This window comes from Canis lupus, chromosome 21 (assembly GCF_011100685.1).
Source record: "Canis lupus familiaris isolate Mischka breed German Shepherd chromosome 21, alternate assembly UU_Cfam_GSD_1.0, whole genome shotgun sequence".
NCBI lineage: Eukaryota > Metazoa > Chordata > Mammalia > Carnivora > Canidae > Canis > Canis lupus.
This window is the reverse complement of record NC_049242.1, coordinates 11,440,360-11,456,039: the sequence shown is the minus strand read 5'-3', so window position 1 is coordinate 11,456,039 and position 15,680 is coordinate 11,440,360. Positions and strand designations below refer to the sequence as shown.

General features: G+C 36.9%; 1 protein-coding gene across 1 annotated transcript in view; it reads right to left on the bottom strand.

The window, feature by feature from the left end:
• GRM5 (glutamate metabotropic receptor 5) overlaps window positions 1-15,680 on the bottom strand; it is a 516,157-nt gene that overhangs the window by 133,053 nt on the left and 367,424 nt on the right. Inside the window, exon 4 of the mRNA XM_038568353.1 lies at window positions 8,662-8,897. Coding sequence (XP_038424281.1) covers window positions 8,662-8,897 — 236 coding nt within the window. The remainder of the gene's footprint in view (window positions 1-8,661; window positions 8,898-15,680) is intronic.

The window sequence follows — 15,680 nt, the reverse complement described above, 5'->3', positions numbered from 1 at the left end:
CCTGAGACCTGCATCCCACAGAATGGAAGCCACTTTTTTAGGCTCTGTAGACATTATAAGTCTACTTGGGTTCAAGAGAAATGAAATCATATTAATTTAACAATATTTATCACATACTTGCTCTATAAGGCATCATGTTAAAAATTTGGAAAACACAGATGAGTAATACAGTTCTCTTTGAGAAATGTATAATTTAATGGAGACAGATAGACATAAAATGTTTACATACTGGTATAACAATGTGAAAAATCTACTTATATGTTAGTGTAATATAGTAGAAAATATCCTATTGCTGTAGCTGCTTTATATTCTATGAAGATGGCATCATATTTTCTCTGGAGCAAGTGGGTTTCTGTTTGGCAATGTAACTTCAGCAGCAGCTTTGTGCTCAAAAAGTGAGCACTTCCTTCACGAAGGATAGATTTTTGAAGGAGACAAGAAAACAGTGAAATAGCTCAACAGCTTTATCTATAAAATAGAGAGATATTTACTGTGGTATATAAAAATATTAGGAGGGAAGGAGGGAAGGGTTACAGAGAAAGAAAGGGAGAGGACTCGAGCAACATGCAGCAGAAATCTGGTGGGAGTGGGAGGTGTGGGGGAGAGTATTGTGAGCAATTTGAACTGGAAGGAATATTAGACTGGATATAGTAGCTGTAGGACTTTTATTTGGAAGTGGGGTAGTTAAGGTAAACTCATTAAATTAGAACATGAACACAGAAGCGTAAAAATCATAACTATACATTAAGTTTTTTCAAAAGAAACACATCCTAGTGATCATCACCTGATCAAGAAATAAGCACATCACTAGAGCCCCAGAAATGCCCTTCTGACCAAAGGAGTTTTATGTAGGTATGGCACTCTAAAATGGATGAGTGCAATCTGTGAAGTGATTGGAGCACAGACTTATTGGGCTTAAGGAACAGAAGATGAGATTTGAAAAACATATATAGGGAATTTAAAGAGTTTTGGCTTGGGGCAAAGAGATGGGTTTCCTTTTTGTAGACATTGGAGAATCACAGAAGATCACTAAGAATGGTAGTCACCTGATGAGATTCATTCATTTTTTTAATTTTTACATTTTTTTCATTCATTTTTTTAAAGATTTTATTTATTTATTTCAGAGAGAGAGAGAAAGCAATCTTGAGCAGGGGGAGGGGCAGAAGAAGAAGTGGACTCTCCACTGAGTAGGGAGCCCATGTAGGGCTTGATCCCAGGACCTTGGGATCATGACCTAGCCAAATGTAGATGCTTAACCCACTGAGTCACCCAGGCACTCTGAGATTCATTCTTTAGATGGATTCTTTGGGGCTAGTTGTCAGCATAAAATGAAAAAGGAGGAAGCTAGTATCAATGAGAAGATTAAATAGGAAGATTATTCTAATATGTGAGGTAAGAGATCATAAAGAACCAAATCACAGCAGTGGTATAATAAAGATTTGAATTCAGCCATCAATGAAAAACAGAGAACTGACATGGAAGATGTTCAAACAGTGGAATTAACAGTATTTGTTCACCAGTTGGCTGTGAGGATGATAGAAAGGAATAGGAGAGGACCTATTCCTATATCTTAGGAGACAGAGTGGATGGGTGTATCATTTACTAAAACTGGAGATGCAAAAAGGAGGAACTCAAAGTTTGGGGCTATGGTTACAAAAGTTATAATGAGGTGAGTTTTAGGTATGTAAGTTTGAGGTGCCCTCAGGACATCCAGGTGAGAATGTTTGTGTATTAATGTCATAAATGACATCTCTGGAAGCTACTGGAAGTGACAGGGAGAAATCATAGAAAGGAGACAGCAAATGAATGTCAGTGGGTGACAGTATAACTGTAAAGGAAATGGGTCCTTAAATTGGCTCAAAAACAGAATAGCATACAGTTACTAGAAAATAGTTTTAATTTAATTCTCTATAGCCTTTATTACTGGGTTATTTAAATAATGAAAAAAGTTAAACTATATTCTTCATATTTTTAATTTACTATCACTATTTGTCATTTAATTGATAAGTCAAGTCAAAAATAATTGTGCAGTTTAAGTAAAACTTACTGAAACTGGGCTCACTGTTAATAGTACATAAACCTAGATTCTGTCAAAACCACACACTCAAAACACCAAAGGGTATAGTTCTCAATCATCACTACCTGTGCAATCTCAATTTGGATATATAAATGAACCCTGCAATTTCTAATGTCCAAAATGCTTATACTTCAGTTAATTTTTGTTTAATTAATTAATTAATTAATTTATTTATTTATTTAAATTTCTGTTTTATTTTTAAGCAAGGTTCATTTAATTCCCTCATGGCTTTGGAGGCTGGAAGTCAGAAATCAAGGTATGTCAACAGGGCTGTGCTTCCTCTGAGACTCCTGGTAAAATCCTTCCTTGCCTCTTCCTAGCCACTAGTGGTGGCCATTGATCTCTGGCATTTCTTGTCCTTGTGTTGCATCACTCAAGTTTCTGTCCTCTGCCACTTTTCTTATGTGTCTCTCTTTGTGTCTCTGTATCACTTCTCCTCTTTTGGGGGGATTAAGAGTGCAACTTTATATTACCTAATTACATCCACAATGAAGCTATTTCTTAATAAAGTCACCTTCTGAGGTGCTGGGAAAGGACATGAAGTATGGTTGGGGGAGGAGGTGTAACTTCACATAGTATATGACACTTTTGGGAAAAAGAGAAGCCAGAAGTACACTTGGATACTGAAATGACCAGGTATCTCAACTTATAAGCTGCAGGAGCCCTAAGTGCATGATAGCCAGTTTCCCTTGTGATTCATTTGCTAATTCTGGGGGCTCCACGGAGGCTCAAGATTAGGAAGAGGAAAACTGAAATTTCCCATTGTTTTATACTATTGGAAAGAAAAGCCTCACCTGAGGAATAGAAACTGCTCAGACTTCATTTAGTCCTTTTCTCATAATGCATGTCAAATTTAGAAAATTATGGCTGGAGAACAAAGATCAAAAACAGTTAAAACTCTGAGTGATTCAGTCAGCCAGGGCACAGGATATACTAGCTAGACTTTCAACTGAAATTCCATGTCAACTGTTCCTGCAAGACATTTTTAAACCAGAGATTGACGAATTCTATCTTTTGTTCCAACTTACCTCATTTCAATTTCTTTGAATCTGGAAAAGGCAAAGCATCACTGGGGGAAAAATAATATAAAATTCAATCTGTATGGTATTTTATGCTCAATGTCTAGCATAAAAGAAAACATACACTAGATGTGTCAAGAAGCACAAAATGTGACCAATATGAAAAATAAGTCAACAGAAGAAGACTGAGAGAAGATCCAGATGTTAGAATTAGAAAAAAAGGGGACCTTAGAATTGCTATAATCAATATGTTGAAGGAAACAGAATAAATTATTGAAAAAAATGGATGAGAAAGAATATTTCAACAGAAAATTAGTACTATAAAAAGGAAAAAAAGACATTCTGGGACCATAAAGCACCATATCTGAAATTAAAAATTTCTTATTTTGGTTAACAACTCACTGGACATAGATGGAGACAATGACTGGTGAAATCAAAGGCCAAATAATAGAAAAGAATCAATTTGAAGCACAGTGAGAAAAAAGATAGAAAAGAAAGCTGAGAGAAAAAGTCACCTTTATGACAAAGTCAAATAATCTAGTAGGTGTATTTGGGCACAAGAAGGAGCAGAGAGAGAAAAATGGGGCAGAAGGAATGTTTCAGGAAATAATGTCTGGGAAATTTTCAGAACTGTATCAAGTTCTTTAATCCACAGATTAGATGAGTTCTTTTTAAAAAGATTTTATTAATTTATTCATGAGAGAGAGAGAGGCAGAGATACAGGCCTAGGGAGAAGAAGACTCCCTGTGGGGAGCCTGATGTGGGACTGGATCCCAGGATCCCAGGATCCTGACCTTAGCCAAAGGCAGATGCTCAACCACTGAGCCATCCAGGTGCCCAGGTTTGAGAAGTTTCATTCAATCCAAAGAATGAAATGTATAAGGGAAATCTCACCTAATCTCATCATAATCAACTAAAAACTTAAGAAAAAACTTAAAAGTCCAGAAAAAGACACATTGCCATCCAGAGAAGAATGTTAAGAATGTTGGCTAAATTCTCAATGAAATCATGGAATTCAGAAACAAATGGAATGTTGTTTTGAAAGAAAAAAATGATTGGAGAAAACCTGGCAATATAGAATGCTATACTTGTGAATATGTTTTTTTCAAAAATAAAGGTGAAATATAGATATTAGGGAAAAAAGCTGATAAAATTTGTTGACAGTAGACCTATATCCCAAGAAATACTAAAAGAAATTCTTTAGGCTGAAAAATATCATGGTTAAAAGCAAAAAAGTACAAGAGGAATGAAGAGCACTGAAGTGGGTAAATATGACCGTTGACCATTTAGAGCAACAATCCTAACAGAGCCTTGTAGGAGGGGGGGATCCCTGGGTGGCTCAGCGGTTTGGCGCCTACCTTTGGCCCAGGGCATGATCCTGGAGTCCCGGGATCGAGTCCCACATCGGGCTCCCGGTGCATGGAGCCTGCTTCTCCCTCTGCCTGTGTCTCTGCCTCTCTCTCTCTGTCTGTCTCTCTCACGAATAAATAAATAAAATATTTAAAAAAAGAGAATCAAAGAACAAATGAACAAATAGTAAACAAATAACAAATGAAAGAAATAGAACTAGTAATAAACCACGCTCTAATTGGGCAATTTTCATGATACATGTTTCTAACAAAGGACTCATACCACAGTATACAAGGAAGTCTTAAAACAGATGTTAAAAGATAATAAACTCAAAGAAATATGTAAAAAAACCTACACACTTTACAAAATAAGATGCCCAGATTTCCAATATAAGAAGAAATTTAACTTGGTAATATATCATTGAAAGCCAATAAAAATCACAATGTAGTACAAACACACACTGGCAGAATGTTTAAAATTAAAAAAGAATAGTATCAAGTGTTGACAAGAGTGCAGGGCAACTTGAACTCTCATACATGTCAATAAAAAGTAGAAATTAGTCTGATCACTTTGAAAAACTGCTTGGCACTATCTACTAAAGCTAAACATATGTGTAGCCTCTCATGTAGCAATTCTGTTACTAGGTATAGATCCAGCAGTAATTAGGGTATAAGTCTGCCAGAAGATATGTATATGTGTATTCATAAAATCTTCATTTAAAATACCTAAAATTCTAAATAATTCAAAGGTCCATTTATAGGAGAACTGATAGGTAAATTCTGGTAGTGTACCCAAACAAAGGGGCACTATATAGCAATAAAAAATAATAAACTACTAATACATGCAATGATGGGATGAACTCTGCTACATTACTTTGAGGAGAAAAGGGCAGACACAGAAAAGCAAATAATGTAAGATTCTATTTATATGATGTACTAGAGAATAGGCAAAACTAACAGCATTGAAAGGATTCATAGGAATGGGGCATATTCTCTATAAAGCTACTGCTAATTCTGGACTCTGATATTTAGATACTTCTCTTAACTTTTATACTTTGCCTTTCAAGAATCTCCTAAGAAAAATACGGTATCATAATTCAGCTATGAGTATTTCTATTCTTTGGGTTAAGCCATTTTTCTTACTGAACTATCCATTAGATTTAAGGTACTGTACAGTGGGTAAGGTACAGCTTCTCAACTGGCATGAATTATAAACTCTTAACACTTCTTAACACTCCAACTCAAAAGTGGTTGTCTTACGCACATTGCCTGATGAAAGGGTTTAAGTACATTATATTTAGGGAAACACTGGTGATGTTCAGTAGTGTTATAAATATGAGTAAACTATCTGGGGCCTCTTTGAATATGGGGATAAAGACACAAAAGTAAATAAGGAAATACAGTCAAAAGTAGAGAGTAGTGAACATCTGGGTGTCTCATTGCATTCCATAGTCATATGCAAATAATTTTAAGATTTTTCTATTTTGTATCTTTGACCTATATATTAATTATTATATAATGCAAATTTGATGGCAATTTTTAAAAACTGCAATATTCTCTCTCTTTAGTATATCATGTATTGGGCAGACCCAGTGGCTCAGCGGTTTAGTGCTGCCTTCAGCCTAGGGCATGATCCTGGAGACCTGGGATCAAGTCCCATGTCAGGCTCCCTGCATGGAGCCTGCTTCTCCCTCTGCCTGTGTCTCTGCCTCTCTCTCTCTCTCTCTCTGTGTCTCTCATGAATGAATAAATAAATAAAATTTAAAAAAAAAAAAGTATATCATGTATTTGTTACAATTTAGAAAAACCTGAGTCCAAATATAAGTTTTGATACTTAATAGTTAAGTGACCTTGAACAAGTTATTTTCTCTCTCTAAATCTTGGTTTTGTTATTTTTAAATAAGTATAATCATAGTGCTTCTTTTTTTCAGAATAAGAGAGGTATTACATATAAGTGTCTACTTTTCTGTACAAAATGACATCTGTTGTCACATAAGATTCTAGTGGAGGGGAGGTGGCTAAAAAGTGCATTCAAGTACTAGAGTAAGGAACCAACTCTGAGCAGAGAAATCATATCTGGGTAGTCATGTGAAAGAGCTATAGCAATAGGTTGGAAGAGAGGCTTTTATAGAACAATTTCCATAGAAATAATGTTCCGTGGAAATCAATTAAGTTTTTCAAGATTATATCTAAATAAGACCTCCAATGGTGGAAAAAAAATAAGAGAAACAACTATTTCAAGTAGAAAGCATTTCAGACAAAAAGGAATAGGAAAAGAACATTGGTACAAAAGAGGTAAAGACCACCTGGAAAAATCCCCTTAGGCACATTGGTTAGGGACTGTCACTAATTACTTGGGAAAAGATCTCATTGAAGACGAGATCAGATATATTGCTCACCCTTTATAACTCCCTTAATATAGTGACATATAGTACTCTGTACACAATCCTAGAACTGGAACAGAAAGAGGCATAATTTCCCAAATCTCAAGAGAGGAAAGAAGTCTGTTTCTATCAGAAAAACTGGATGGATTGGTGAAAAACATGAAATTAGCTATAAAGATTGAAATTGTGTAACAGAAGTTACAATGCTATTTATTCTTATACATTTTTTTTCCTCTGAAAATAAAAATAAAAACAAAGGAAATGAACAAGCATTTGGAGATTTTGGACAAACAGCATCTGAAGTGAGAGAGAAATGAATGCAGGCTCACACCATGAGCCTTCTGTGATTTCTGGATTTCAGTGACCAGTGCAATATCCCACGCTCTGACATCTCTCCCCTCCTCACCACCCGAATAGGAACTGACATAAGGTTGCCAAGCTCTTATTTAAGCAAGTACTGACATTTGAAAACAATCACAAATCACCATTTACTCTCTTATTCATTCTACAAAAGAATGAACTGATGCCAAAAAACATAGGATGGATATGAACTGGGAGGGAAAGTGCATTTTGAAAAATTATCTGTATCATTCCCATTATTCTCATTTTTGTGCTGGTATGTGACAACTTCTCTGTGGACAGGAATTAGGCTGTGGGCCAGGATTTCAAACCCATTGCCCCAGTACACTGCTGTGTTTCAGCATTGAGAATAAAGGCACCTATTACCATCAACCAAAACATTTTATACCTATGCAAATATGTATGGGTTTTTGTTGTTGTTATACAATGTGGGGGATAAGGCAGTCTCAACAAATCCCTTATCAATTTTAACAAACCTTAATTTTTGCAAGCTTGGACAAATAGATCAATATTGGCCCTACCTGGATTATCAGAGTCAAGATTCCCTTTCAAAGTGCAACAAATAATAGTAACCAAACTCTGTGTTTACCCCTTATATCACTTACAACATTGAATTGCAACACTGGCTGGCATGACTTCCTTCTAGACACTAAACCTCTTGAGGGCAGGAACTACCTTTCCTCACCTTGTTATCCTTACAACCAAAGCAGTAGTTGGGACAAGGTAAGCAAGCCCTTCGAAGAACGAAGAACAGAAGAATGAAAGGCTCTGGGTAGCCCCGGTGGCTCAGCGGTTTAGCGCCACCGTCGGCCCAGGGCCTGATCCTGGAGACCCAGGATCAAGTCCCATATTGGGCTCCCTGCATGGAGCCTGCTTCTCCCTCTGCTTGTGCCTCTGCCTCCCTCTCTCTTTCTATGTCTCTCACAAATCAATCAATCAATCTTAAAAAAAAAAAAAAAAAGAATGAATGGCTCTACTCAGATTATGAAGAATAATAACTATACATAACAAATCCCTGCTACTATGTTATAGTTTATTGGTACACTAGGAATTGGCTCTGTCCTTTAGTATTCCCTGATTCGTTCTTCAGAATATATGAAACCCTTACTAAGTGTTTAACGCTGTGCTAACTGCTAAAGGTAATCAAAATGAGCAGACTGTAGTTCTTGCTTTTAAGGATGGCAACGGTGGTTCCTCTCTGGATCTCACAATACCCTTTTAGCACAGGACCTATTTCTTGAATGATATAAATAGTAAAATTATTTGAAATCTCCATGGAGTAAAGATTTGCTCTGATATGCTTTTCTTAGTGACAATAAAGTTCATTTATCACTGTAAATAGCCCAATACCCACTCTGTTTGTGTAAGAGTCCTCTCCTCTAACAGGTTACAGCCACCATCCCCATGACACAGTTGACTTAAATTGGAGCCTTCGCCTTATCCTCTATAAATGAAACAAGAAATCTTCTTACTATTGCAAGTCTTGTTGTATTTGCTGTTCTCCTGTGCAAACCCTTCCAGCCTGCACTGAAAACGATGCTGCCAAAATTCTTGAAACCAAGGGTTTCGAAGGTTTGTTTCTGGCCGGAGCTTCAGATAGTAATCATCAAACCACTTGACATCGGGAGATTGCAGCTTGATTGTGATCCCACCAACAGCTTCTCGCTGATATCCATCTGTCACATCATACCTGTCAGCCCAGCCATCACTGTGGGGAGACAAAAACCAGCTCAGCTTAGAACAGATACCTTCTAAGCAAATGATTCCATATTTGCTTTCTTTTTGAACAGATCAGTCCTTACATGGCTACCCAGGCCACACAAGACTACATTATACCGACATGATTCCTGAGATACAAGCTTAGCATAGAGTATACAATACTAAGAGTGCTAAGAAGGCACCAGTTTCAATAATCCCAGACTGTGGAGAATAACCTAATGCTTTTGGCAGGATTTTACTGGTTGTAAAATACAGTACATGCATGGAAATTGCAATGAAATCACCATTCACACTATTTACTGAATGTTTAATACCTAGGGCAAGTTAACTCTAAATTCATTCTGTTCCTTTACCTTATAATAACTACTATAATGATCATAAGGTAAAAATGAAAATATTTCTAAAACACATCTAATATTAATGTAACCATCCTATGATGTGATATTAACTTTTTTCACCTTTTACGATTAAATTATAGAGAGGTTAAAAAAACTGCTGCTTATGGTCATTCTGTTAAATATAGATTCTTCAGCACTTCAAACTGTAGTCCTATTAGTCCTATATGCTCTTTCCTGTCACATGGTACTTCTGTATTTAAAATGCACATATGAGATCATGTTTTGCATTGGACAGATTAAGAACTTTTTAAAATAAGCCATCAAGGATAGGTGACAGGGATCATACACCTCAATATTACTATCATTCTATGCACTGATCACTCAAAATAACCTAGGGATTTTAAAAAAATATTTATTTATTTATTATTTATGATAGACGTAGAGAGAAAGAGAGAGGCAGAGACACAGAGAGGGGAGAAGCAGGCTCCACGCTAGGAGCCTGACGCGGGACTCGATCCCGGGACTCCAGGATCGTGCCCTGGGCCAAAGGCAGGCTCCAAACCGCTGAGCCACCCAGGGATCCCCTAACCTAGGGATTTTAAAATAAAATAGTTTGAAAGCAGAGAGTTCATGTTACAACAGAGTAAGGGGAAAGTATTCTAAGCTTATTTGGAAAATATGTGACACATAACATGGGAAATAAAGGACATAAGAAGATGTTTATATCAAATTGGGCATACTTCGGGGCATTCAGGACAAAAGATGTCCATCCTCTCTCTCACTGGAAGATGCGCAACTTGTATTAAGTATCTGATGGGACACAGGGGTGTTGTCCTTCCTTTGAAGACATGCAAGTGTTTTTTTAGGAAAGATAAAGAAATTGAAGGGACATTTTAACATTGAGAAAAAGTAGTAAAGACAGAAGAGAAGGAGTTTGGAGAGAGCTGAGGGGAAGAACAGAAAGGAGTCTCCTGAATGCAAAGTAAAATCTTTTGGAGGTAAGCAGGGGGGTGGGCAGGCACTGGGGGAACGAGGAGGGAAAGGATTTACATTTACAATAATTATCTCTTTCATTCATATTAAATATGTTTATCAGAATGCAAATTTCTTTTTTCTTCCTTTAAATGCTTTTTTGTCTTTATTATTATTTTTTTGTAGGTGGAGAGCATGCTCCAATATTTTGCATATAATATCAGTGCTAAGGCAGGTATTATATAAGTAATTAAAACAAGTATAAAAAATATGTACTTTTTTCAGCATGCTCTGCTATGACAACTATGACTTAAAAACTGATAATGAAAGTTTTCCCAAAGGTCACAGATTACTCATTAAGATATCATAGGGGTTTACCATAACTTCAGATGTTTCCTAAGGCATCAGTGGGTGGAAGAGGAGAAAAAAAATAAACAAATAAACTGAACCATTTCTTCATCTTAGTCGTCTCTGACAAAAGATATTTCATTAAAAATTGTGGTGAAATTTCAAAAACTTTTGTGGCAGATCAGGAAAAAAAATAATAAGTCATGCAATATGTTTTGTCCCAGTGTTGAATTTGGTTACTTCACACATTCTCTTCCCTCAAATTCCTCATTTTCAGCTGCAGAAGATTTTATTTAAAGCTGACAAGTTGAAATGATGTGGGCTTGTTTGCTTCATTTTCTCCCTCTGTTGTGGAGGGTTTATTATATCACTGGTATGAGAGTGTGGGTCTCATTGGCGCTGGAGGAGATGCATGGGCGTGCTGCAAATGGGGCAGGAAGCACTGTTTGTCAAGCAGAGCCCCATTCTCAAAGAAGTGGGAATTTAAATTGCTCCTTTTGTTAATGCTAGCTCGCTCTTATGCAACACTATGATTATGAATATTACATAAGAAATGTAAGATTATAATGGGTCCAATTTACCCTTCACAATTCATTCATTGAATTTAATGGGGATTGTAAAAAGCTTGTCTTGATAAACTTTTTTGGAGGTAATATTTCCGTGAAAAAGTATCCATGCCAGAGTGTGATAATTGACTCATTTCTCATCATGTTCTTTAGCTTTTTTTTCAGGTATAAATCTCTACTCCATATTTAAGAATCTAGCAAAATGTGTTTTATTAGTAGTCTATAAGTTAGAGTTGGGAATTTAAAACAATTTAGTTCCAGATGTTTCCATTCAACAGCAAAGTAAAAATTATAATGGAGTTTGTATGTAAACAGAAAATTCCAATATCTTTTTGACAAAAGAGAGTTATTCTATTTAAACTTACTGAGGAATACCTGCTATGTAAGTTTCAAGAAACTTTATTCCATGCTGGCTAAATTAGATGGTGTTGTATTGACTTTAGGTTATTAAATATTAACATTTTCATAAAAATGTGCTTTTAAGATTTGTGTTAAGATGATAGGGTATCTCTAAGTAAGAAATAATAAATCCAAAAGCAAAATGAAATGCCAAGAAAATCTTGAGCTTACTTTTCTATGATCTAATGCTTCACATTACATTGATAGGTCAGACTGTCAAATACTACTTAAACGCTTTTGGGTGACATCTATTTTACCAAATAAGGAAAAAAAAGAGTGGGGAGGAAGATAAGAAAAGAAACTAAAACTACACCATATTTAAAGTACCTCTCATAGAATTAGGATCTATGTCCATCCATCCATCCATCCATCCATCCATCCATCCATCCATCCGTCCATATATCAAATTTCTCTAACCACTGGTGGGAATTTTACCCATGTCCCCATAATCCATTTCATTATTTTCCTTCCAATTCCTTGATATACCATCAATCCTCATTATTTGCAGATTCTTTTTTTTAAAAGATTTTATTTATTTACTCATGAGAGACACAGCGAGGCAGAGTCATAGGCAGAGGGAGAAGCAGGCACCCTGTGGGGAGCCCGATGCAGGACTCGATCCCAGGATCCTGGGGTCAGGACCTGAGCTGAAGGCAGACACTCAACCACTGAGCCACCCAGGTGCCCCTTATTTGCCAATTCTGTATGTGCAAATTTATATACTTGGGAAAATTTATTTGTATCCCCCAAATTAATACTCATGGCACTTTTATGATCATTTGCACATGTGCAGAGTGGCAAAAATTTTGAGTCTCTTCATGTGCTCATTCCCAGCTGAGGTTGAACAACATGATCCTCTGCATTCTTGTTTTACCTTTCATATTATAAACAAGAATCCTTTTCATGATCTATTTAATATCAGGGTTTTTGCATTTTCATGTTTTTGTTGTTATTGATTTCATTGTTTAAAATAACCCCGAAGCACAGTGCTGATGTGTTATTTAGAGTTCCCAAGTGCAAGAAGGCTGTGATATATCCTACATAGAAAATGCATTTTTAAAAAATCCATTGCATTCATGTATGAGTAAAGAGCACTATTGTGAGTTATACTAATGAATCAACAATACATATTAAATAAGTTATCTTTATTTATTTTTTTAAAGATTTTATTTATTTATTGAAACACAGAGAGAGAGAGACAGAGGCAGAGACACAGGCAGAGGGAGAAGCAGGCTCCACACAGGGACCCTGACGTGGGACTCGATCCCGGGTCTCCAGGATCACACCGCGGGCTGCAGGCAGCGCTAAACCGCTGCGCCACCGAGGCTGCCCTAAATAAGTTACCTTTAGACAGGAACACACATAAAGCAAGTTTTGCATTGCCTAGTTTATGGAAAAATTGTGATGAGAGACCCACAGCAATTTAAACCTATACTTCCCCTGGGGACAATGGTCATTATTCACTAATTCTGTGTTTGGTGCATGTTTGTGGAACATAACTACTCTGAATAACAAGAATCAAGTGTACATTTACTTTTTTTTTTTTTTTTTTTTTTTTTTTAAATTTTTATTTATTTATGATAGTCACAGAGAGAGAGAGAGAGAGAGAGGCAGAGACACAGGCAGAGGGAGAAGCAGGCTCCATGCACCGGGAGCCCGATGTGGGATTCGATCCCGGGTCTCCAGGATCGCGCCCTGGGCCAAAGGCAGGCGCCAAACCGCTGCGCCACCCAGGGATCCCCAAGTGTACATTTACTATTCTTAATTTGAGCGCTGTTTAGTCAAACCTCTGGTTTTTCTTTGACTACAGAAACTAAGTGACTTGGACATTTGAAACAGGAAAAACATTTTTAGCTTACTTAGATTGGCTTAACTAACAGAGGAATCTTTAATATGTACTTATTCTCAAAACACCTCTCCAGTAGATAACTTAGATTCTTAAAATTCTCCCTGAAGACATCTTAAGGACATGTGTATCTTGAAAGAATTTATCTTCATTTTCTTTTCAAATTGTATTACCAAAATATATATTCCTATTCTATGATCTACACTTCCTCCTTTCTCCTCTCAGCCCTCAATTCCCACTATTTCTCCTAATTAGCAATTCATGAAAATTCAATTTTATCTGTTTTCATAAGAAGGTTGTTCTTGAAAAAAAAAAGAAGAAGAAGGTTGTTGTTGAGCAAAATTGACTCTGGAATTTTCCAGCTGTAATTCATCTTCTATATCTCTATAGCTTTCCTTATTTTCATCAACATTTATTGAATATCTACACCTCTTAGACTAAATTATTTTGTGGCATAAGCAGTTCCAATATCTCAGAAGTTTAGAACAAAAGTTTATTCATTGCAGGTGGTCTTTAACTTTGCTCCATGTTGCCTTCATTCTGAGACAGAGTCTGAAAGAACACTTTCCTTCTGGGAGAACACTTTCCTTCTGGGACCTGGCCAATCTTGTAGAAGGAAAAAACATACAATGGTTCTCAAGTAGTCTATTTAGAAGTGGCACAGGTCACTTCTGCTCACATTTCATTGATGAAAGCAAGTCATATGGCCAAGCCTAATCTAAGTGGGATGGGTGTGTGTGATTTTTCCCATCTAGGGGATTAATGAATTTTGTGAAGAGAAATTCACTTTATGACATTTATTATGTATTGAAATTGTATTGAGACTGAGGAAAACATAAGTTACATAGGTTTTAGATACTATAAGAACAACAGTTTAGCACAGGAATGAAAGAGGAGGATAGACATAAAAATAATCACATACAAATAAATACTGTTGGAGGAGTGAAACATGCAATGTGAGAGAACATCAATAAATAATTCACTAGCTCTATATAAGAAGATCATGTTTGTTTGTTTATTTATAAAAGGAAACATTTATTTATTTGAGAGAGAGAAAGTGTCCACAGGGGAGGGGCAGAGGGAGAGGGAAAGAGAGCTTAAGCAGACTCCAATTCCACTGCAGAGCCCAACATGGGGCTCAATCTCATGCTCCTGAGATCATGCTGAGACATAATCAAGAGTCAGACACTTAACCAACTGAGCCACCCAGGTGCCTCCAATTTTATTTTTTAAAATATTTATTTATTAGAGGGGAGAGGGGCAGAGGGTGAGGGAAAGAATCCCAACCAGACTCCCTGCTAAGCTAGGAGCCCCATTTGGCTCCATCTCAGGACCCGAAATCATGACCTGAGCAGAAACTAAGAGATTGGAGCTTAACCAACTGGGCCACCCAGGCACCCTGGAAGATCAGTTTTATTTTTTTTTCCCAAAGATTTCATTTATTCATTCATAAGAGACACAGGGGGAGAGAGAGAGGCAGAGACACAGAGAGGGAGCAGCCTCCATGTAGGGAGCCTGATATGGGACTCCATCCCAGGACTCCAGGATCACACCCTGGGCCAAAGGCAGGTATTAAACCACTGAACCACCCAGGGATCCCCAAAGATCAGTTTTAAACTGAGTTTGATAAATATGGATAATGAGTTGATAACAGTATTTTGCAATGTTATTTTCTAGATAGGGAAAAGGTATTTGGCAATCAGGAAATAGTGATTATGAAGCATTGCAGCTACATAGATCACCTAGGATGGTGAACCAATGAGAAGTAAGCAGAGAAGGACCAGTTTTGAATGGTCTTTTGTGTTATCCCAAGGGTTTGGACTTTTTCATTCAGGCCACAGGGAGCCAGTGGTGGCTTTTAAGGTTGGAAAGGAAATGAGAAGACTGAGAACTGATGAACTTTGGTAGCAGTGTTACAGATCAGAGTGGTGATAGATGTGTGTTTAGGGAATCAAGTTAGAAAATGTGCTGAAAAAAAAAAAAAAAGAAAATGTGCTGCAGTGGTCACAGAACCGTTGGAGGACTGAATTTAAAGCAATAGCAGTGGTCATGCTAAGCCTAATTTATAAGGAATTCTAAGAATCCCTAGGAAGAGATGTGTAGAGAAGAGGAGTAAAGGGAGATTTTTACAGCTTATGGGAGACATTAATGATATCGTGACAATATTGCAGCGCCCATCCTAGATGTAAAGTAGAGGAAGAGAACAGGTCTGGGGTGAAAAAGAAAGAAAATGAATGCAAGTTGGGAGTCTGTGATGATCAGATTTCCATTTATATGCTCTCTAGTAGTTCTTTTCTCCTGGA